The 26044-nt window shown below is 35.8% G+C and overlaps 1 protein-coding gene across 1 annotated transcript in view; it reads right to left on the bottom strand.

Annotated features, from left to right (window-relative positions):
• The window catches only part of Csmd3 (CUB and Sushi multiple domains 3), a gene marked incomplete at its 5' end in the record, with an annotated part of 1006505 nt that overhangs the window by 155159 nt on the left and 825302 nt on the right, over positions 1–26044 (bottom strand). The window contains 3 exons of the mRNA XM_055626685.1: positions 6746–6850; positions 10051–10147; positions 21019–21143. Coding sequence (XP_055482660.1) covers positions 6746–6850; positions 10051–10147; positions 21019–21143 — 327 coding nt within the window. The remainder of the gene's footprint in view (positions 1–6745; positions 6851–10050; positions 10148–21018; positions 21144–26044) is intronic.

Raw genomic sequence — 26044 nt, 5'->3', positions numbered from 1 at the left:
AAAAAAAAGAAGCAGACACACCCAAGAGGAATAGATGGCTGGAAATAATCAAACTCAGGGCAGAAATCAATAAATTAGAAAAAAAGAGAACAATTCAAAGAATCAATGAAACTAAGAGATGGTTCTTTGAGAAAATCAACAAGATAGACAAAACCTTAGCCAAACTAACTAAAAGGCAGATAGACGTAATCTAAATCAACAAAATCAGAAACAAAAAGAGAGACATAACAACAGACACTGAGGTCTTACTTCAAAAGCTTTTACATAATAAAGATTAAAAATGTAAATGAAACAGACAATTTTCTTGATACAGTACACTTATCATCATTGAATCAACATCAGATAAATGAATTTAATATTCCTATATCCTGTAAGGAAAAAGAAGCAGTCATCAAAATCTCCCAACCAAAAAGGCCCAGGGCCAGATGGGTTCAGTGCAAAATTCTACCAGAAGAGCTAATACCAATATTCTTCAAACTAATCCACAAAATAGAATTGAAAGGAACATTACCAAACTCATTCTATGAAGCCATAGTCACCTTGATACCTAAAACACAGAAAGACCTATTACAGAGAATTTTGGACAATTTCTCATGAATATTGACACAAAAATACTCAATAAAGTACTCTCAAACCAAATCCAAGAACACATCAAAGATATCATCCACCATGACCAAATAGGTTTCATCCCTGCCAAGTGAAGATAATTTGATACACAGAAATACATCAGTGTCATCCACCATATAAACAAACTGAAAAACAAACAAACAAAACCACATTATCATCTTCTTAGATGCCAAAAAAGCCTTTAACAAAATCCAACACTCGTTGATGTTTAAAGTCCTAGAGAGAAAGGGGATACAAGGCATATACCTAAACATAGTAAAGGCAATATACAACAAGCTTATAGCCACCATTAAACTAAATGGAGAGAAACTTAAATCCATTTCACTGAAATCAGGTACAAGAAAAGTCTGCCCACTCTCTTTGTATCTCTTTAGTATAGTACTTGAAGCACTAGCCAGAGTATTAAGACAACTAAAGGGAATACACATTGGAAAGGAAGAAGTCAAAGTATCACTATTCACAGATGATATGATATTTTACATGAGTGATGCCAAAAATTCTACCAGAGAATGCCTTCAGGTTATAAATGACTTCAGCAAAGTGGCTGGATACAAAATTAACAACAACAAAAAAAAAAAGGTGTGGGGGGGAATAACACCCTTTACAATAGCCAGAAATAACATAAAGTACCTTGGTGTGACTCTAACCAAGCATGCAAAAGACTTGTATGAAAAAAACTTCAAGTCTCTGAAGAAAGAAATTGAATATATCAAAAGATGGAAAGACCTCCCATGCTCACGGATTGGTAGGATTAACATAGTGAAAATGGATAACCTACAAGAACAATCTACAGATTCAATGCAAATCCCATCAAAATACTAACACAATTCTTTACAGAACTTGAAAGAACAATTTCTCAATTTCATATGGAAAAACAAACAAAAAACAAAAACAGAATTGCCTAAACAGTCCTGTACAATAGCAGATTTCTGGAGGTATCTCCATCCTTGATCTCAAGCTGTACTATAGAGCAACAGTAATAAAAACTGCATGGTACTGGCACAGAAGCAGAAAGGTAGATCAATGGAATTGAATAGAAGTTCCAGAAATAAACCCAGACACCTATGGATACCTGATTAGTCAGTCTTTCTAACTAGGAGTCAAAACGTATGTCTTCACTTCTTGTATCCAATTTTCTCCTTAAAAAACAAGAGTAGAACTTAGTGATTTTAATTCTGTAAAGCTGTACTTAATCTTTAAATTGTCTTGCACCACTTACCACCATTCTATTAGAATTAAATTCAGTACTTTGCTAGTACTGTTCTGATTATTGATTAGGAAACAGGAGTAAAACATAAAGTCTATTCCACAGTCTTCTCAATTAATTAAAAAAACAAAAAAGGTTAAGCTTCTGCCAGAACTGATTAACTATAAACAACTTCAAATGTAATTTTCTCTTTTGTTTTATTTCATTTACTGCCCTTTATCTTACTGTGCCTATTTGAGCATGATCTGTAACTTTCTTTTCCTAAACTATTACACTATAGCCTTTCATTTTTTAATTTTAGTTTAATTACTGATTAAAAACAACCCATGCACCTGGGGTGTTTTTATGAGAAAGTATCACCACATAAACGGTTTATCAAGGAATTTATTTAGTTTATCTTAAAAAAAATCATTAGCTCTTAAATAAGTTATATTTGATAAAAATTATCATTTTTATTGGATTGTTTTTACAGAATTAGCATTAGCTGATATTTGTAAATATATTTACTTTTATCCAGGACGATTTTACAGTTTTGCTCCAATTAAAAGAGTTTTAATCTAACGCTTTCATGTTGCTGTGGAGGTGATCAATAATACAGTGCTTAAACTATTGACTTATCATTTTCTTATAATTCAGAAAACACTGGCATTCTTTGATATCTTAATCTGTGAACATTTCCCGCATAATAAAGTTTCCATGCAATTAGCAAAGTGACTCACTTCATTTACCTTTCAGTTCTCTGTAGCAGAAATCAGCACCCTTCACTGAGCTAGGCAGTAAGTCCTACTCTCTAAAACAAACATCAGGGTTTAAAATGATTAAGTTACATCTATGATTATATGCTTTTTTCTGTCAAAGAGATTGGCTTTCGAGGTCTAAAAATTAAGACATTTAAAGTCATTAATAATTCATTTCCCTCAAGACTAGTCAGACCTTTAGTTCTCTAGAAATCCAACTTACATTATCAGCACTTGCATTTTTATTAGGATCTATCTCAGTTTCCCTTATTTGTGGTAAACAATATTTTCAACAATTATAAATATAGTACAACATTATGTAAGTAAGCTTTGAATACAAATGGTCTTATACTATTTACTCTGTACAAATAATATTTTTGCACTCAGTAATATATTTTAGAGGTGCAAATGCCATGCACAAAATGCTCAATAAAATTTTTTCAAGCTACTTATAAATATGAAGTTTTAATGCTCTGCATTTTGCATGACTACAGAAACTCATGGTAGCTTTGAACTAGAACCCCTGCAATGAAGTGAGACGTAGCTATGCCTTCATAAGAAGCCTTAGTTACTATGGCTTCTTTTAACCTTATGTGCCAGCCCTACTGAAATAGATGCAGTTCTCCTCTTATGGCATATTCCACAGCTCTGTCGGAACACAGAATTTTTCTGCCAAAAATATCCTCCCTTTCTTGCAAACTTCTGCTTAGTTTTTAAGACTAAGCAGAAGTGTCACTTCCCCTTTGAAATACTCTGAGAACTTTCAACATGAAGGTAATTAATTTTTATTCTGTGTATTCATATATATATATATATCTTAGTGTGTGAATAGTAATGTGCTGTTTTCTTAACTTTTCTGTCACTTCTGTTAAACTAATATTTCTACAAGAGAGACTGTAACATATTTATCTTCACATACTCTGTGGCAAGCAATGACTGTCTTCGAAAAGGTATACAAAATACATACAGATTGAATAAATGAGTCTTCTGTTCACATTCCTCATGTTTTCTTTTTTTATAAAAATGCGTATACTGTTTCTGAGTTTCATACAAACAGGAAGAGAACTCTAGTACTGATTAACCGATGGTAGAGTTTGGACCATTATTATCCTCCAAAAACCGACATGGGAAAGGCTTAAAGCCTGGGTTTACTGAGAAGAAAGGGTACACTTCAGAGGTGAAAACCAGGTGAAGATTTTATTTGTTGTGGACATAACCTTCAAGAAGATTTTGAGATTCCTCAGTCTTCCTTCTATTTTCTTTTGTCCCTATCCATAAGGTGGAAGGTTATGTTTTACCACACATTCCCTTTGATCGACAATCGGTATACTTACTGGAGTACTAACAGCAACAAATCTGTCCAATCTCTAAAGGTGGAAGCTTTAAAAGTATGTGCCAAAATAAGCATCCTCTGTCATGAAGTTAATAAACTCTATCACCATTAATGTAATAGAGAGCTAAATGGAATAAGTAGTCTTTGCTAAGTACATGCATATCAGTTCAGGCCATTTTCTTTCTCACTAGGAAATTTATTCTATCAAAACACCCAGGATAAGTCATTGTGTTTCAGGGATGAACTGAATGTTCTGAACAAAGAGATGTTGAAGTGATAATAGAGAGGTACTGTAAAGAAATAGGACTGCATAATAAATAAGCCGTACATAAAACTAAGGTCTACATTTGATCACAAACATCAGCATTGGTGATGTTATACTATTGTTGATCTATGTCAGTTTCAAGTATTTAGTGCTCTCTGTGTTTGAGTATCAGATTTAGTCATTAATTTATTTAATAAACACATTTATTTTGAGTGCTTATCAACTCTTAGGAACTCGACACATTATGGGACACAATGGTGTTTTAAATGGACATAGCTATGTGGTATGGTCTATCCTGTCTGCATGGAGTTTGCATTCTAGATGCAAAGAAATTAACCTCTCACTATCCTTGTAATAACCTAACTACATGTAAGATATATTTGATCTAGGATTAGTACAACTTATCAAATATGTATACAAGTAACAGGCCTAATCCCTTTTGTGTTTGTTTGTCTTGGTTTTTTATTTAGTAGTTTAAATGCTTTTTCATCAATGGGATATTAGTGTGTGCTTTCAATACAAAGAAAGGCCACTTATTCTAGTTCCAACTCAAGCTATCTACTAAGTCATTAAAGTTGAAATGTAAAATCTCTTCTATATGCATGTTTTTTTGGAGACTCAGTTTCCGAGTGCTAGCATAGTTTGAGGAAGTTGTAGAGAAGCTGGGATGTAGAGCCTGGCTAGAAGGAGTGTGTCAATGAGATGGATCTTGGAATTTCTACTTGCCATTGTCTCTGGTCTAGCCCTCTCCTTCCATAATATAAGCTTATATTTGCAGCACCATGCAGACCACTGTGCCACTTTCACCATGATGACTGACTCAAAAAGTAAAAGAGAAAGTGTCAAAATAAATTCAACCCTTAAGAAATTTTGCTACATATTCTGACATAACAGTGAGGAACATAACTGTTCAAAAGTGTGTTTTACCTCAATTTACAAATTCTCTTCATAAAAGGGAAGCATTTTAATTGATACCAAAGAAATTTTGTAAATCAATATAAGAAAACACAGTGCATAAGTACAAAAATTTAATAAGCAGACAAAAAGAAAAAAATTAGAAACATTAGATCTTTGAAGACTGAGTTGTAATGAAAAACAAAGCAAAAAAAAAAATAGAAACTCTTAACAGACTAATAAATAGCAAGGACATTGAATCAGTAATCTAAGCCCTCCCAACAAAGAAAGATCCAGAAAAATAACTTTGTAAGTTAATTGTCCAAAGTATTTAATGAGTTCATCCAACTCTTGTCAAACATTTCCACAAAATTATATAGGAAAGAATACTTCAAATTTTACTTATTGATATCAGTATCATCTTGTCACTGAAACCACAAAAACCTATTTAAAAAAGGTGCTTGAAAAGTAAATGCCATTTCTGAACAAGAAAGGAAAAATGTTCAACATAAAGCTATTTGATATATTTAACACAGAATTAAGAGAACTGTGAGTCAACAAAATTAAATGTATTACATAGTGGTAAGGATGGTTTAAAATATACAGCAATATATGTGATACAGATTTTTATGGAATTAAAAATATATATAAATTATCTTATCAATAGATGCAAAACATGGCAAATTATTTCTGATTTAAAACTCAACAAATTCGGTATACAAGTAATTCATTGCAATCACGTAACAGTTGTATGTAGAAGTCCCACTACAGGTATCATGTTGGATAGTGAAAAATTAAAGGCAGTTTCTCTAAAATCAGAAAGAAGGCAAGGAACTGCATTCTTGTCACTTGTGTTCCCCATAGTAAATTCCTTGTTAGAGTAGTCAGTGGTCACTATCCCTCTGTATGTAACAGCACAGAGGAACCTGTGGAACTTATGCAGTAAACTAAACCAATCACAGAAGGACACATACTTCTTGTTCCACCTACAGGACACAACTAAAATAGCCACTTTTAAGGAAACAGTGCAAGGGTGGTTGCTGGGTCTCGTGAAATTTTGAAATCGGAATTACTTTCATCTAGCCTAAGATTTCTGTTTCAAACAAATATATTTTGGGGCTTCTATTTGTATATTTAGGAGTACTGTATACCTATAAATTAGTTAAGAGGGTAAATACCTTGTTGCTTCTCCCAACATAAAAACAAAACAACAAAACGAAACACGTTATGCAAATTCTGGCCAAAATCCTGTATTTTATACATACAAGTTTTTCAACTCTATTGATAAAATGGTTTGAAATCTTAAACAATGTTAGATCAGAATGAATGCTTGTTTTGCCAGAGTTGTGTCATTTGTATAAAAAACAATAGTATATTTTTGTTTATTGTTAGTTTATTTTGTTTTGCTTTAAATATTTATTTTGTTTTATTGAAAATAGATTTTTTCATACAAAATATTTTGTTTATGATTTCTCCTCCCCCTACTACTCTCAGTTCCTCTGACATTTGTTCCCATTTGATTCCCCAGTGTTTCTGCATCTCTTAAAAACCAACAACAACAACAAAATCTAAGGAAAAAATAAAATAAATACAATAAGATAAATTAAAAAAAAAACAAATAAGAATATTAAAAAAAAAAAAACCCTGTATTTATGTTCCCGGAACTAACAAATTATATTTACCTGTGTATTCAAGATGAAATCCTGCAGCAGAGACACTGATGTCTGACTGGAAATTTAGGTATAAATTATTTGATGTACTATTCAGAAGATGAGGTATTGTTGTCCCTGAAATGACAATTGAAAAGACAGGTCAAGGCCTGAAAGAGCACAGCAACAATAAAGAAATTACGTAAACTGGTAACCTGCCAACACTTCTTAATTTAAATTTCATATTAGTCAAAAGGATTTGAGAAAATTTAGCAGAAATATTTCCCCCTTTATCTTATTTTATTTCACTGTTCCTGTCTCCAAGGAGAATGACCTGTGAGATTACTTCATAAAATTCCCTAACATTAGAGACAGACAGAAAGAAATACAGTGCCCAAAAGCTGTTTTGAATTTTATGGAGATTTCAGTATCACCTATGTAAGCTGAAAATAAAGTATATTTAAAATTTGCATGTGATCTTTAAGCCATTGTGACTCAAGCCTTTGTACAGGTTCAGAGCAGATATTCATGAATTCACATTTATTAATGAAATAGAAACATAATTCTGCACCAGGTTGAATACTTGGTATTTCTTATACTCTGATAGCAAAGATGATCATTAGATTTCAAAAAGAAATCTCAGTTTTGAAATATTATTAGCCTGTCTCTCAGCAGATGCATTATAATGGATTTCTGATCTTCTGAAGTAAATGAACCTTGTTCCATCCAATTATTGAATGTGAAAATATAAAACATCTGCCTGAACAAATGAGTTCCTGCTTATTTATTCTAAGACTCCAACACAGTTTCAAACAACAAGCACTGAAAATCATAATGGATTCATCTTGAGATAAAGTCCAAAGTATATGAGTGTTCAGTGCTGCAAAAATCCTGGGAATATTCATAATGACTTTACACTTCCTCAGTACAAATGGGTGTAAGAAGTGCTGGTGAGTGCTAGGGGAAAATGAGAAGGCTCACTTATACACTGTATCTTTGGTGTTGAATTGTTCCGGATCTGATTCTGTTCCCTAGTGCCAGGACTGCCATACAATAAACAGGAGGTAAACAGAAGCCAGAGAGTTCCCTGGACCTGCCCAAGGCCTGAGAGGATCTTAGTAATTAAGAAGTCTGACTGGGAGGAGATAGGGAGGGGGCTGCAGTGGGAATACAAAGTGAATAAATTATAATTAATTAATTAAGTAAATTAAATTTTAAAAAAAGAAGTGGTGCTGTAGTCTCTCCAGCTTGGTCCTGTTCTCCATCTAACCACAACTGTATAATCTCTGGCAACTAAATCTCAGCAAACTTCAATCAGTACTGAGATCCATGGAGGGATAAAATGAGGAGGTGTCTGACCAGCTAGTAGATGTCATAGGTCACACAGAGCCAGTGTGAAGAGTAACAATTGCATTCCTTTTAATCGCTTTTTTATCATTATACCTACTAGTATGAATATTGCACTCAAGCAGCACAAATGAAATCATATGCAAAGATATATAGGATTGTGCTTTCATCTGAATCTATATTTAACTGGTTATTTATGTTTAAATCACACTCTTTCTGCTCTCGGTAATGATTTCCTTTGCTCATTAGTAATTCTGATTAACTGTTTATCTGCCATTTCAACTCTCTTAAAGTCATTCATTCTTATTATCTAAAGTATGTTCACAGTTTAGCGATGTTTGTGTTTATATTTCTAGAAATTTTAAAACATAGCAATTAAAAATCACAAAATAAAATCCTTACTTCCATTGTTATTTGATGGGGGAAAAACTAATGCATATATATAAAATAATATATATATAATGCATATATATATATATATATATATATGACACATATCTTCCTTAGAACTTTAACAAACTCCACAGAAGTATTTTGTTGTTGTTTTACAAGACAGAGTTTCTCTGCTTAACAGCCACAGCTGTTCTGGAAATTAGTCTGTAGACCATATTGGCTTTGAACTCACAGAGATCTGCCTGCCTTGGCATCCTGAGTGCTGAGATTAAAGGTGTTTGCCACCATGTCCTGCTGTCATGGAAGACTTTTTTAAAGTAGCCAAGACTGGGTGCTGGAGAAATGGCTCAGAGGTTAACAGCACTGGCTGTTCTTCCAGAGGTTCTGAGTTCAATCACATGGTGGCTCACAACCATCCATTTTGAGATATGATGCTCTCTTCTGGCATGAAGTAGTACATGCAGACAGAACATTGTAAACATGAGAGCAGCCAAGGTCTTAAATAACAAGGTAGGCTATTTCATTCTGGTTTTCCCTCTCGAATGATTTTTGTGTGGATATACAATTGTTTTTATTTCAAAGAAGTGATTTTTTTTTGTTTCCTTTATTATTATTTGACAGTGCTTCATGGCATCTGTCACGTTATTCAATTTCTAAAATTATTTTAATGACTGCATTGTATTCTGCTGAATAAAATTATCATAATTAACAAAAGCTTAGCCATGTTTTTAATTACTGTTATTTATCCTTATTTTTAAGAGTAAGGTTCACTCCAGGTCTTTCTATCTCTCCTTCTTTCATAATATGCCCTGCACTCTGTCCAAAGTTTGGCTATGAGTCTCAACATCTGCTTTGCTACCCTGCTGGGTAGAGTCTTTCATAGGCCCGCTGGGGTAGGCTCCTGTCCTGTCCTGGGTCTTTTATGAGACTGATACTCCAACCAAGGACCATTCATGGAGATAACCTAGAACGCCTGCACAGATGTAGCCCATGGCAGCTCAGTTTCCAAGTGGGTGCCCTAGTAAGGGGAAGCAGGGCTGTCTGTGACATGAACTGAGTGGCTGGTTCTTTGATCACCTCTCCCAGATGGGGGAGCAGCCTTATCAGGCCACAGAGGAAGACAATGCAGCCAATCCTGATGAGACCTGATAAACTAGGGTCAGATGGAGGGGAAGGAAGACCATCCCTATCAGAGGACTTGGAGAAGGGCATGGGAGGAGATGAAGGAGGGAGCTGGGATTGGGAGGGAATGAAAGAAAGAGCTACAGCTGTGATACAAAGTGAATAAACCGTAATTAATATTAAAAAATTTGAAAAAATAAGAGTAAGGTTTGCGTAGTATTAATAAATCATAATTCAGTAAAATGTTAAAATTTGCATAAAATAATCAACAAATATTACACAATTATAATTAGAATGCTGGAAAATTTTATAACAGTATGTTACCATTCATTTCAATACTTGAAAAGTTCTTATAACTTACGTCATTGTGTATGGTTCATAACTAAACCTGAAAATTTTGTGGGACTTATTTTAATTCTTTTTCTGTATTACTGAGTATATTTTCATTTTAGATGAACTTAGATTCCTTTTTTTACCTGAATAACTTCCAAGTCTTGGTGCATTGTTGTCTCCCCCATCGTAGAAGTCCAGAGAATCCCAGTTATGTTCTGTAGCAAAGCTAACAACTTGAACCTAGGAAATAACAGGTGTTTTGGTAAAAATTATTGTTTCTAACCAGATATACAGTCTAGAAGTACCCACTTGAAGGGAGATCTTAAGGTCAGACAACATCCCTGTGCGCTTTCATAGACGGCACAGCAAATGGGGCTCTTTGACATTACATCACTGATCCAAATGTACTAATCTCTAGGAGAGAAGCCTTATGTAGCAACTGGCCGAGTGCAGGATGGGTATAACATGGACGTTGCCTGTCACTATCTCAGAACATATCTTTATTAAGTGCTTTGGCTAAATGTGCTAGGAATTCAAACATGTTCTCAATGACTAGCTACCATTTGTGCTTTAGGGTACTAAGACTTCTGTCAGTGGCTGGATTTTCCCAGTGCTGCAGTGTAAGAAAATGAAAAGATATGTGGCCCACAGACACAGAAGACTTGGGCATGAATTTTCAGTAGATTATTGGCTTATTATTGAAACCATCTTCATGAATTTGAGTTTTTCTCTAATTATTTAATTAAATAATTTAATTATTGTCAATATAGGCAGCCACAAACAATACTTTATAATAGATTTGTATGCATCTTGCAAACACTATTTTTATTAATGTAGTAACAATCGTGAAGTCACCTTGAAGGTCTCTCAACTTAGAAGGCAAATATTGGGCTAATATTCTGTGTCTATCACATTTTATTTCAAGAAAGAGACATGTGCTACTTTGCTGTACCTCACTTAGCACAGTATGAGGTTTGCAGGAATCCACAGAACTCACAACTGTGGCTTCTAATTTGTTCTTTATAGACTGCTTTGCAGCTTTAAAGAAATGAAGGAAGAATTTTATTAGAATGCATTCATTTTAACTAACTGGATTCTGTTGTAAGTATAGGCACTCAGTTGTTACACAGTTATGGCAATTCCACTCATTACACAGTCCTTTTCTGCAAAGCAGTCCTCCATCATTCTCCTATTCAAGTGATGCTGGCACTGCTGCTCGAGGGGTGAGTGCCACATGGTAGGAGATATCCTGCCTGCATGATTGGCACCTGATCTAATGCACTGTTCCAGAAAAATAAGAATCAAAGCTCCAACCACTACTGTCTTAAACAATAATTCATTCCTGATCCTTGTCTGGATTTTTCTTTTCTTCAGCTTAGAGTAAGAAAATATTGTACCGAGCTAAAATTCCGTTGTAAAGATTCATGAAGGCGTTGACTTTTGATCTGAGCTCAAGGTAACAAGAAGCTTCTAAAGGAAGGAAATTATTATGTGTGTGAAACAGTGGGTGAGTCAAATCATGAGCTGGACTTAGTGAACTATCAGTAATCCAATTTAGCCACAGTGGAGAGAGTATTTATGTAAGAGGAAATGTGAATGTACCATTAGAAGCACAACAGAATACTGAAAAGTGGTGAAGCTTAATGATAAACACAAGTGAACACAAGACAGCGGCGCTGGGCTTGAAACTTCCTGATAAGCTCTACCTGCACAGTTTTAAATACCAAGAGATGCTGCCAGTCTCTGTGCTTCAAATCACTCACAGAAGTTACTGTGAAGAAGATGTCTAATTCAAAGATTCCCAAAATATTAAGCTATATAATCTGTACCAAAGGCTTAATGTCTAGTATAAATTGAAAACTCAGAATCTTAGCTGAGAAAGGTGAGGAGAGTGATTAAATACTAAACACTAGCAAAATAATTACACACTTGAACATATAATTATGCTTTCAGTTCTCCACTAAAAGACTGAAAAGTGGGAGGGGGAATAAAATCAAGGCTTCACTTCAAGTGCAGAACTGAATTGGGCAGAGAAAATGAGAGTGGAAGAGTGAAACACTGCAAAGCTGAACTAGGTACAGAAATAAAAACCTGGTGTCACAAGTTGACTCAGGAGAATTTAGCATATTCCATGTGATACAAACAAGAGACTGAGACAAAATATTCAACAATTTTTATTTTCCCCTAAGTTATTCAGAGCACAGAAGCAGAAGAGCAAAATATAAGCATCTCTAGGTATGCCTACTATACATAAAAGAGGAATAACATTTATTCAATTCTATATTTGTCAATGTATTTTAGAAACAATAGATCCTAATATCTGGAGCTTATAAATATTATTGTGTGTGTGTGTGTGTGTGTGTGTGTGTGTGTGTGTGTGTGTGGTATGGGGTACATATTTTAGATGTGACTAAATGAAAAACCTTGAGACACATGAAAAAAACGATTGAAAAGGTAGATGAGAAAACAATGTGTCCACAGAAGAATCAGATTGAGGTGGCCAGAAGCCAAGAAATACATGCTGGCCATTCAATGTCAGAAACAGCAGGAGAATTCCTTAGAGATTTTGAATACAAGCGGATCTATCCGTAGTTTGATGTTTGTATACTCACTTTTAGTTCATTGAGAAGATAATATTTTAATCGTTAAATAGCTGCTCAGTTTATAGTTATCTCTTATGATACTCTCAAATATTTGATACAATTTGCCATGGGGATGCCAAGAAAATACAGCTTGATATAATAAAAACATAGTGGGTATAGAAGCATGAAATAGTCAGGAAAATCTAGCAGGCAGTGTTCTGAACTCTCTTATATTATGAAAGTTAGTGACTGAGAATCCACAATGACAGAAAGTCAAAGAGACAGCAAAAGACTACGGCACTGATTCAGCCTCGTGAGAAGTTTGTTTTAGATAAATCTAGCCACTGTGGCAGCAGCATAACTTTATGATTGAGTGTGCTGGATAGTTTTATGTCAACTTGACACAAACTTTAACATCATCTGAGTCATTAGAACCCCAATTAAGAAAATGCTTCCATAAGATCTGAGAGTAGGCAAGCCAGTGCAAAATACCTTAATTAGTGACTGACAGGGTAGGACCCAGCCAATTTTGGGTAGAGCCATATCTGGGCTGGTGGTCCTGGGTCCTATAGGAAGGCAGGCTGAGCAAGTCATGTTAAGGAAGCCAGTAAACAGCACTCTCCTTGGTCTCCATGTTCCTGCTCTGTTTGAGTTCCTGCCCTGACTTCCTTTGATGATGACCAGTGATTATGAACAGTGATGATGAACAGTAAGCCAAATTAGCACTTTTGGTCTTGTTTTATCACAGCAATAAAAACCCTAACAAAGACATCCAGTTATGTTTTTAAACATTAAAAGTCATCATTGATTAGAAAAAAAATCAAATATCACTTTACTCTGGAATCATACGAACTTGGGAAGTTCATGTTGATAATAATTATGTAATTAGCATTTCCTCATGATTTCATACATAGTTGTTCTCTTGTTAAATACAGCCCTTTGGGAACTGTCTCTGGTACGCTCTCATAAAATGAAGAGGGAAATAAATGAATCTATTTTCCCTCACAAACATATCACATCAAATGAATATGACAAACTGATTTTCCTGTGGATGTTTTCCCAAAGAAATCTCAATAATAAAACATTGTGTGTATCCAAATCTTTTCTCATTTTTTCAACCAAATGATAATTTATTTCAACACAAATCTGATTTATTCATATAGGTTTTAAATGCATACATGCTTAGTTCCATACCCTCAATTAAATGTTTTTTTAACGAGTAAATTAGTTATAGAACAGTAAATAGTAAGTTTAAAATATAAGAGACATACTAAATATGTTTATCATGGCTAATTTTTTATTATTTTTAAAAATTTTTTCACAACTTATTTATTATATATCCCAATTGAAGCCCCCTTCCTCAATTCTCTCCATCCTTCTCATTCTTCCCCCCAACCCCTTCCCCTAGCCCACTGAAAATGGGAGTTCTCCTCTGCCATCTGCCCATAGCTTATCAAGTCGCGTCAGGATTGTCTGGATCCTCTTCCTCTGTGGCCTGGCAAGGCCACATCACTGGGGGCAAGTGATCAAAGAGCAGACAACTGAGTTCATGGCAGACACAGCCCCTGCTACCCTCACTTGGAGATCGACATGGAGACTGAGCTGCTAATTGGCCACATCTGAGCAGGGGATCTAGATCCTCTCCACGCATGGTCATCAGTTGGTGCATCGGTCTCTGCAGGACCACCTGGGCTCAGATCCTTTAGCTTTGTTGGTCTCCTTGTGGGACTCCTATCCTCTCCATGTTCCTCTAACCCCACTCCACTCTTCTTCCATAAGACTCCCTGTTCTCTGCACAAAGTTTGGACCTGAGTATCAGAATATGTTTTGATCCTCTGTTGGATGGAGCCTTTCAGAGGACCCTCTATTCTAGGCTCCATCCTGTTTCCTAACTTCCACCACTTCTGGTGTCTATCCTGTTTGCCGTATGAGATTTAAGCATCTTCCCTACAGTCCTCCTTAGTGTTGAGCTTATTTAGGTCTCTAGACAGCTAATCCTATATTATACAGCTAATATTCACTTATAAGTGAGTGTATATCATGCCTGTGTGTTTCTGGGTTACCTCAGTCAGGATGATTTTTTCTAGTTCCAACCATTTGCCTGAAAATTTCATGATTTCCTTGTTTTTAATAGCTGAGTAGTGTTCCATTGAGTAGATGTGTACCACAATTTCTATAACCATTCCTCCACTGAGGGACATCTGTTGAGGTTTTTTCCAGGTTCTGGCTGTTACAAATAAAGCTGTGCATGAGCATAGTTGAGCAAATGTCTTCACTGAATGGTGGGGCATCACTTGGGTATATGCCTAGGAGTGGTATAGCTGGATCTTGAGGTAGTGCTTTTTTCAGTTTTCTGAGAAAATGCCAAATTGATTTCCAAAGTGGTTGTACAAGTTTACATTCCCAGCAGCAGTGGAGGAGGGTTCCTCTTTCTCCACATCCTCTCCAGCATGTGTTGTCATTTGGGTTTTTGCTCGCAGCAATTTTGATGGGTGTAAGATAGAATCTCAGAGTTGTTTTGATTTGCATTTCCTTGATGACTAAGTATATTGAGCATTTCTTTAACTGTTCGTCTGCCATTCAATATTCCTCTGTTGAGAATTCTCTGTTTAGCTCTGTATCCCATTTTTAATTGGATTCCATGTTTTGTTGATGTCCAATTTCTTGAGTTCTTTATATATTCTGGATATTAGCCCTCTGTCAGATGTAGGATTGGTGAAGATATTTTCCCAGTCTTTAGGGTGTCATTTTGTAATGTTGCCACTGTCCTTTGTTTTACAGAATCTTTTTCAGTTTCATGAGGTCCCATTTATTTATTTATTTATTTATTTATTGTTTTTTTAACATATGCATTATTGTATTTGTGTATTTATAGTAAAAACATACATAATGATATCTTATTTTAGAACAATTATCTACCTGTGTAATATAATTTAAAAGCTGTAAAAACTGGTCTTCAAACCCACATCTTAAAAAATAAAAAAACCTGAGACATATATATATATATATATATATATATATATATATATATATATATATATTTAGTAATTGTAGATCTTAGAGCCTGAGCTGTTGGTGTTCTGTTCAGGAAGTTGCTCCTGTGCCAATGAGTTCTAGGCTCTTCCCCACTTTTTCTTCCAACAGATTTAGTGTGTCTGGTTTTACGTTGAAGTTTTTGATCCACTTGGACTTTACTTTTGCGCAGGTCTCTTTTCATTTTTCTGCCTGTAGACATCTAGTTAGACCAGCACCATTTGTTGAAGATGCTATCTTTTTTTTAATTGGATGTTTGTGGCATCTTTGTGAAAAATCAGGTGCCGTAGATGTGTAGGTTTATTTCTGGGTCTTCTATTCGATTCCATTAATCTATCAGTCTATTTCTATGCCAGTACCATGCAGTTTTTATTACTGTTGCTCTATAGTACAGCTTGAGGGAAGGGATGGAGTTACCTCTACAAGATCTTTTATTGTAGAGAATTGTTTTAGCTATTCTGGGGCTTTTGTTATAATTTTGATTTAAAAATATGTCCAGTAATAAAGTCCATATGGGGAGTTATTATTGAAGATGATAAAAGGTCCTGCAGAATATATAAGAGGAAAATATATTCATTTCATGCTATGAGATTTCCAACTGCTCAACTCAGGTTCTGTTTTCTGAGTGGATTCATTGAATTTTGTATTGGCTTTGACATGTACAGTTTTGAGGGTATTTGCCTAAGGTGAGTAATATATTTCACAGTTTTCCTGTAGATATTTTATTAGTTTATTATGCATGTCTAACTCTCCAAATTAGTTCCAAATCCCCTGCTTGAGGAGGTGTCCATTGATTTTTCTAAAAATGTTTACCGAGGTTGGAGTGCCAGTCCCTGCAGTAGTTGCCAGAAGAATCTTGGCCACTGTTCTCAGCAGCTTACAGACAATTAGCAGATAATAAGAAACTCTGATTGGTGTTACAGTAAGAACACATAGGAGAAAATTTAACCTTTTTATCTAGTTCATAGAAGGTTTATTACAGAAATATACTTCAGACAGAAATGAGAATAAGGCAAATAAGGAGAGATTCTTGATACAGTCTCAGGCATAGGAAATAAAATGCACAGTGTCCACAGGAAACCGGATACCACTCTGTTACAGAGATAGATATTGTGAACACAACCAAATTAAATAAGTGAGAACTGAGTGCAGAGGAACAGCTGCTGTTGAGGATTTAAAGTCCTCAACAGCAGTCGAGGAAACACAGGTGCTATGAGTAAGAAAGTGATAGTATAGGGTTTTAATTTTCAGAAGTGCTTAGTTGGTTATTTGGTTGGTTTGTTGGTTAGTTGATTGACCGGTTTCTCATTAATTTTGTCAGGAATAGACTGAAGAGAATATGTCTGGAACAAGGATGAGAACCACTTTATCTTCTGTAGTAAAAATACAAATGGAAAGACATGGAGACTTGTGAAAGCCAGTCTTGGCACACTTTGTTAGACACAATATTAGACAGAATAAGAATAAAAATTTCTGGCTTGAAAACTGAATGTGGTTAGAGACATCTGATATAGAGAATGATAGAGAAAACTAAATGGGTCATGCTGAGAGAAAGAGAAAGAACAATGGAAAAATTATTTTGATAAAGAAATCATAAAATTACTATTAGAGAGCTTAGCTGAGAACCTCCGGTGGCTACTTTAGATGGTATAAAGCTGGAGTTAAAGATGTAGTCTCTCTATAACAGTCCAAACACTATTATTAATTCTTCTCATCTTTCAAGAAAAAAAAAGCTTTTGTTTTTATTCTGTCATTGTTGTCATTTTTTTGTTGTTTTTTTAATCTGTTATTATTTGAGTAATCCTTGGCTCCTAACATTTACTGAGAAAACAAAAGTAAAGACTCTGCTAAGAGGCTGATATAATCAGAAATAAATGGGCCTCAGACTCCTAAGAACAATGGCTTGACATTAAAGTAAAGACAAGGATAAATGTAGAAAAAGGAAATTCAGGTGTAAGAAAGCTACTAAAATCCATGACACTGTTGATGTAACAACTAAGGAGGGAAGGAATATATTGAGAGTGACAGGAAAATCTGTAATGGTAAACTGTGTTGTCTCAGTGCACAGATGAGCAATGCAAAGGATTTAATCATGCAGGTGTTCATGGAAGAGCAGCATGATTAGAGCATTAGGTACTAAAGCCACACTACAAAGTACTGAAAAGAAGACATGACAGTATGGAAAATATGAGTTTTTAAGATTATCATTTTAAGATGGGATAAAAATGAATAAGCTGATAACATGTTAAGCACATCCTTCATAACCTTATGAATAAATGAATTAATTAATAAAAGATTAGATATTATTCTCATTTCAGAGAAAAAAACAATCTTAAATAATTCAACAAAGACGTTGAATCAATTTTTTTCAGAGTGTGTATTTGGGAGAAATCCAGAAAGGGCTCAAGAGAGGAAGGAAAAAAAGAGGCCTTCCTTGAGCATAGTAGAATATACATGGTATGATATCAAATTAATAGAAAAGATATTCACACTGGAGTAAAGGTTTAAGTATGAATGGGAGAAAGGACAGAATCAATGGATGGGCTAACTAAAACCAAGGATATATATTTTTAAAAAGTTTTGTGAAAACCTACATCATTGTAATCTAATTATGTATATAGGTATAAATATAGTTGTGATCAGAGATGTCATGCATATGATAGCAATATTGCTCCCAGAGAATATGAGTTATTAAACCAAAATTTTATCAGCAACTATGGTACACCACCCTCAGAATTCCTAGTCATGGAGAACCAGTTCCAAGGCCCCTCTTGGTTAATCACAGAACTAGACAATATAACCCCATATCTGAAGACATTTTGGCTTATATACGCAGAGACATCATTCTAAGCCTGAGTTGGAAGTTACCATGCAGCTCCACAGCTTTCATGTACTGAAACCATCCCATGCGGGGCCCTGGATGCAGAAAAATGATCATTTTTCTTATTCAGCACTGAATTCTGCTATAATAGAAACCTGCCTGAAATGATGTGTCCACTGTTGCAATATTGCCATGGGGATTACTAGGTTATCAGCCATTTTCTAGGAGAATTGCAGGTCTGTTCCTGAGAGGGAATTTGTGCCTGAAGCTATGAAACTAGGGTAAGGTAGGGAGGTCACTGGCACTAATGGGAACCTACTCTTGTTTTACTAATTGTTCATGTTGTCAAACTGCCTTTAAATAGTTCTATATGCCCATTCAGAGAATCTTGCTTTATTTTTTTCAGTGATTCATGTAGAAGTTTCACGTCTGTTCAAAGAGCAAAGACTAGGTGACTATGAATGAGTAGCTGTGCTCAACTGTAGATAAGATATCAAATTATGAAACAATTTAAAAGCAGGTGAAAGAAAAGAATGTAAGAGCCAGATGAAAGTGAAGATTCCTGTGAAATGCCATCTTCCTAAAGAGCTCTGCTGGATAAGGTTGAAGTCTGAAGTATCCAGATAGGCACACTGAGCTTCATCTATATTATGGTGGACTTCCTTTTCTCAGCTTGGTTCTAAAAGTACCCCACCCCAACCCCCTCAGCCTTCAGGGAAGATCACAGGACAGACCTTTTCCTGATGAGGAAACCCATTCAACTAGCTACTATTCCTGGAAATACCCACCTTATATGCTAATAAAATGTCTTGGTGTCTTGACTTTCCAAAAGACCTTTGACTTTACCTGAAGATTCTGCCACCTATTTGATAATTAAGTACCTTATTCTTGGGACAAGACCATGCTACTGCATGTAAATGAGGTACTGTACCACTACATGTAAATCAAGTGTCTCTGATCACCTCACCCCAGTGAATCAAACACATTCACCCTCCAAATCCCTCCCACTGCCCAGGGTTTATAAACCCTGGATTTCAAATAAACAGACTTGTTGTCTGCATGCTACATGGTACCACTAGCTTTCCACTGTGGCCAACTGAATGTCTTGAGTTCTCCTAGGAGAGGGACGGCTCCCTGCCATACCTGGGGAAGCACCACCAGTCTCCTCAGGGTTGACAGGCCACAGTAAGCTTCCACCCTTTAAAAGGTGTCACCTGAGGCCATGTCTCACTGGCCTCTGTCCGGACTGCAAGCCAACCAGGCATGAGATCTGTTGTGCTTATCACAGCAGCTTAACTAAAAGCTGTAACACTTGGTATCACCATAGGCTTTGGAATGTAGGAGCTTCCATTGCCACATTCAATCTCAAGTCTAAAAGAGTTAAACTATAACACCCTGTGGAAAAAATGCTTTCTATACCCCAGCCTAGCCCGCACAAGCCTCACCCTGAGGCACTCTAGCCACTCTTGAGAGAAACAGAACCCTGTTCTCCATCTGGAGATCCAGGCCACCACCAAAATCCAGACCCCCACTGAACGAAGAGCTACAGGTATGGATACGATGGAGGCATTACATACATAAACTCACAGCAATAGTAATCACTTACATGAGACTTATACAAGATCAAGACTCACAAGATTCCAGTGCTGATGAAGGAGAGGCTCCTGAGGTTCTATCCATAACTGAAAGCTATTAAAAATTGATGGCCACTAAGAAAATGTAGTCAATTATCTTTATGGGTATGGCTGCTGATACCTTGAGGTTGCTGTAGTAGATGTTTCACACACATGGATATCTTTAACTTTTTAAAAATTATGTTTCTGTATTTATTTGTTATTCTTTCTCTTCTCTCTTTCTCTCCCTGTGTGCGTGTGTTTGTGTATGTGTGTTTAAACTTTCCTAGTGCCACAGTGTACATGTGAAGATCAGAAAACACTTTGCAGCAGTTGGTTATCTCCTTTCATGTAAGAGCAGGGATCTAACTCCCATTGTTAGGCCTGGCTCTGAGTACCTTTATTTGTTGAGCCACTTAGCAACCCTGAATTTAATGGTCTGAAAGTATAACATTAGTTTGGTGCCATCATTTGTCATGTTTTCATGATAATACCAACTGTTTGGGTCTTTCTTAGATTATCTGCATGATTTTCTATTTTGAAGACTCATGCCTTTGAGAGGTGATTGCATCTCGAGGTCTCTGACCTCTTTAATTGATTAATCTACTTGTGGGTTCATAAGTCATTGGGCTATTCAGAGATAGGAAACTTTGAGAGATGGATTGACTTAGAGTGAGTTACTGGAAGCATGTCTGTGGAGAATTCATTTTTATCCTAGCCTTACCTCTTCTAAAATGGAAATTATTTGGGCCAAAGATAATCCTATTGGATTCTGATATACATATCCCTTGATCTTCTTATCTAATGATTCTGTTATGTATAGCAGATTTTTAAAATTTTGTTTTTGTTTTTATTTATTATTGTTTGTCTTCTTGAAAACTGGATTTGTCTGCATCTTACTTTCAGGGAAAATATTAATAATGAATGTATTTCTATTAAACTTAGTCATATCAATCCCAACTATTTGTTAAACTTTAAGAAATAATATTCATTCTGTCATTTCTGAAAATATTAATTTCAAAAATAAAATGAAACAATAAGAAAAAATATAAATATCCTTACTTGTATGCCAGCTCCCTCTGGCACTGTGATCTTCCAAACACAATTCAAATTGTTGTCATAAGGCTCAGGATATCCAGGAGACAAAATAGTCCCTTTGCGCTTAGTTAAAATTCCCCCACAAGGCACTGAAAGTAAAACAGCATGAAAGCCAATTAATTCTAATGCAAAGGATTAAAATAAGAGAAAAAGTCTCCAACACAGAGCAGCCTTGTAAACAAAACCACATCACACCATGTTGTAAGACTCAAGCATACAACAAAAAGGTCTACAGAAATTAATTATACACCATTGATAGAAGAATACATGAAATAATACAATTATAATTTGTGTTACAATCCCTAAAATTTCATTGACTGCATTTCCCACACACACAAAATGAATAACATAAAATAAATCGGTGCTTACATACATAGAGCATTTTGATCTACTATTTGAAGTCATTTGGTACCTCCTTTATTATTTTGGGGGGAGAGTAATAGGATCTTTTGATAACTACTATCGATCCTACTAGTAATTATGTCCACTCTATATGATAAGAGTTCTATTTACTGTTATGTTTAAGTTTACTTAAGACTCCAATAGCCCAAACAGACTATAAAACATTTTTTCTTCATCCCGTTAGTAAGGAAACAGAGTCATGAAGAGGTTAAAAGATCTCACAGTAAGTGATGAACCTAGAATTTGCATCCTGGGTTTAGAGTCAGAGTTCGTGTTCCTCATTGGAAGGAAGATATTACAAGTGGTTATTATCAGTTTATCTCCTATAAAGGAGACTCCAAGCACTTTCCAAGTGTATTAGATAAAAAGGCCTCATGTCATGGATGACTTCATTCAGATTCTGGGCATTGCCTAATTCATAACTCATGAGTCTTCTGTCTGTTTGAGAATGTTTCTCAAACTCTCAAAGTCATTGGAATATAAATGTCTTAATCCAAGAATGTAAACACTACTGATTCCAAAATGTTTTTTTTTTAATGTAGAATATTCTCTACATAAAGAAACTAGTCCTTTGATTAAAATATATATAACAATTGACAAGTTATAATTCTTTTGGTTGCTACTGCTATTATTTAGAATAACAAGGTACTCTGCTGGTTAAACATTTTTCTAGCTTACCCATAATAGTAGGAAATAAAATTTATCTTGTTTGTAAACACACAGGTATACCTACCAAGCCATTTCTCCTTCACATACATGTTTAAAAACAATTTTAAATAAGTGATTCAGAGTTTTATGACACTTCTCAAGTCAAATGCAAATAAAAAATAAAATGAAACATGCTGTGTATAAGAGAGAAGTGGAGAGAAAAAGAGACAGGGAAACAGAGAATAGAAAGGGAAGCCTAAGGATGTCTTTGGGTATACTGTTTTCTCTCTCTGCCTTACACCTTTGAGACACGGTCTCTTAGTGAAGCTGATGCTATGCTAGATGCCACCAAGCTGTCTCTGTTCTCCAAGCACTTAGGTTGTTAAGAATGTACAAGGAGGTGTCTATGAAGTAGGAGTTGGGATTTGAAGAAAGGTTCTTTTCCTTGTAAACACACAGTTGTACCTACCAAGCCATTCCTCCTTCACACACACACACATACACACATTTACAAAACAATTTAAAACAAATGAAACACAGTTTTGTGACACTTCTCAAGTGGAAGATCAAAACTCCAAGGTGCTTGCTAAAAAAAAAAAAAAAAAAAAAAAAAACTACAAAAAATTAACAGTCATTTTTTTTTAATTATTTTATTTTATTTATATCTTTGTCTGTGTGGGTATAAACATGTATGTGGATGCCCTCAGAGTCCAGAAGATGGTGCCAAATCCCTTGAAATGAGAAACTGAAGTTACAGGAGGTGTATGAGAGAGGGTGCCTCCTCTGTTAGAGCCATACACCTTCCTCCTCCACTGTCCCCCTTTCCTAAGAGACAGGCTTGTAGCCTTGGCTGTCCTGGCTGTCCTGGACTTGGGTTGTAGGCCAAGCTACCCTCAAACTCATAGCCATCTGCCTGCCTCTGCCTCCCTTAGTGCTTGGGATTAAAGGCATACAACACCATGCCAGGCTGTAAGGCTGCATCAGGCACTTTTTCTTCTCTCTCTCTCTTTCTTTTTTAGGACATCAGTTTTGCTTTGTTTCTTTAGGTTATTTACTTAGTACTTATACTGTGTTCTGCCTGCATGTATGCATTCTTGCCAGCAGAGAACACCAGCTCTCTTTATAGATGGTTATGTGGTTGCTAGGAATTGAACTCAGAACTTTTGGAAGAGCAGCCAGTGCTCTTAACCTCTGAGCCTGAAAGAATCAGGCCTGACAACCCCCACCCCCACCCCAAAAGCCACACCATTCCCAGGATCTAGGCCATAGGTCACCAATTCCAGAAAGAAGACAATGAAGTCCCCTACCCAAGGAATAGCCTGGAGAAAAACAAGTAATATTTAACCATCACCCCTAACAATGGCTAATCAGTGAAGACCTGGAATTTAGCCAGGTCTTCTTTACAATAGGATAAGTAAAACAATTACAGTTTGGCTTGGCCCTCCTGACAAACAATTTCCTCCTGGCAACCAATATTTGCTAAATGTCAGTCAAGTATAAAACTGCCTAGCTGGAATTTCCCAAAGCTTAAGTGAGGGTATGGGACTGAGCTCAAGCTTGTAATAAAAAAGACAATATTATATTTGCATCAGAATAGACTCCTTGGTGATCTTTGGGGTTCTTGAGACTTGGACATATCAAGCCATCTCTCCAGCCCATGTCCAGACTTTATCGTTTTCTTTAGACTCCATTACAGATGGTTGTGAGCCACCATGTGGTTGTTGGGAATGGAACTCAGGACCTCTGGAAGAGCAGCCAGTGCTCTTAACCTCTGAGCCATCTCTCCAGCCCCCTCATCTGTTGTTTACTATTTTGTTTTGGCCAAAATGAGTGACACTTTTATTCATGAGAAGATTTTCAAATTATTAAAGGAAAGAGCATTTTTGCATATATACAAGCATGTATATACAATTTTAGTATTAGCTTTCACATTGTGGAACAATTTCTGTTTGCAGTCTTACTTCCAGAGATTAATTTTTTTATATTTAACACTTTATTTAATTTTATTCTTTTGTTCACAGTTTATTCTTTATATATTCTGATTGAAGTCGCCTCCCTCAACTCCCCCCAACTCCATCCTCCCTCCCTCTTCCCCCTATCCCCTTCCCATAGTCCATTGAAAGGGGGAGTTCTGTTGTTTTCTTATACTGCATTGCTGGGGTTAAGCACAAATTTAATTAAATTGGTCAGAAAGTATTTCGCACCTTTAAAAATGTTAACAACTCTTGTAAAGGGCTCAAAAATATCCTGAAAGGATTGGAGGAAGAATCATAAAATAAATATTTGATCCAAAAATAAATAAATAGCTAGGTAGATGGAAGATAGATGATAGATAGATAGATAGATAGATAGATAGATAGATAGATAGATAGATAGACAGACAGATCAAAGGAAGGCAATTGGCTCACCAAATACTTTCTGGTCCTCAGATAAATTAAAACACTGTATTTTTTTCTTGCATCTTTGTACTATTCTGCCACCTCATTTTCTTTGCCCATTATATTACATTCATCATAGCACTGACTCCCCTGCATAATTTATATGTAATATATACTCCCAAATTTCCATCAAAAGAATCATTCTAAGGTTATAAAAATGACACGTTGCTTCTCCATGAAAAAATATCCCCATTTCCTTAATCTGACAAATAAATACACTTCATTTCTTTAGTCTTTCTCCTTTTAATTAATCACCATGCCTCAGTGACTACATTTATTTCCATATATTTTGTAAACAACAAATGTTTGCCTCTAGCCAGAACTCCTCCTCTAACCTGGAAATTGTCCAGTCAGCATTTCAAAATTTGTATGTCCAAACAATACCTTTAAAATCTCCCCAGCTGTTTTTTTCTCCCTCTCAGTAGATCTTATCACCACTCAACATGATTTCAGGTTATAAAACTAAGACTTATCTTGATATCTGATTCTTTACTATCACATTTTATATTTCCATCTACATTCCGTCTCTCAACAAATCTTGTTATCTCTCCCGTAAAACATACACTTGGACTAGAAGTATGTCTCAGCCAGTGAAAGTACCACTTTGTGACCTGAGTTCAGTCATAGAACCAAGATTAAAATAATGCAGATGTGCTTTACCCCAGCAATCTTATAGGTGGGACAAATTAGAGGCTGCAGTAATTGTGGGTGCTGCCAACCAATGCAGCAAGAGGGAACACACCTCTGACACTGCCTGGAGGGCCAAGACCCAGAGATTAGACAGCACAGGATAGAACCAAACATGATTAGTAAAAACAAAACAAAAGAAAAAGTCAATGAAATTATTGCTAATGAAATTCTGCTATACTCATCGGTGCCTACACCAATTGTGCTCAGAGAGGCAAACAGATCCAGATACCCACAAACATGGTGGAGCTAGGGGGGCAAGAACTGTAGGAACTAGATGGGTCAAGGACACAGAAAAACCTACAAAATCAACTAACCTGGCCTCAGGGGCTGACAGAGACTGAACCAACCACCTGGGGTTATGCATGGGTGTGATGAAGAAGCAGTGAATGGTGGTGAGCGGTGGAGCACAAGAGAGGAGGGCAGCAGTGAGACTGGGAGAAGAGAAGGGAAGGGAAATTGTGGTCAGGATGTAAAAAATAATAATATTTTTAAATGCACATGAATTGGCCTGCGTCTGCCATCATATTATTCCTTCCTTTATCAGGACATGGGGCAGATAACAGGTCAGAATATCACAGGCCTGGAGTATGCAAAGGAACAGCAGCAACAAAAGAGATAATGCTTCAAGGATGAAAACAAGCAGAAACCCCTGAGATCATCCTCTCACCTCCACAAAACTACCTTGCTATGTGTTAACTTGCACTCAGACATGTACGCTTGCACAAATGTGCGTGCACACACACAAGATAGATAGATAGGTAGATAGATAGATAGATAGATAGATAGATAGATAGATAGATAGATAGATAGAT

Source organism: Psammomys obesus, unplaced genomic scaffold, assembly GCF_907164565.1.
Source record: "Psammomys obesus unplaced genomic scaffold, mPsaObe1.curated_primary_1811, whole genome shotgun sequence".
Lineage (NCBI taxonomy): Eukaryota > Metazoa > Chordata > Mammalia > Rodentia > Muridae > Psammomys > Psammomys obesus.
Note: the sequence above shows the minus strand (reverse complement) of the source record. Positions and strands in the feature narration are given on the sequence as shown.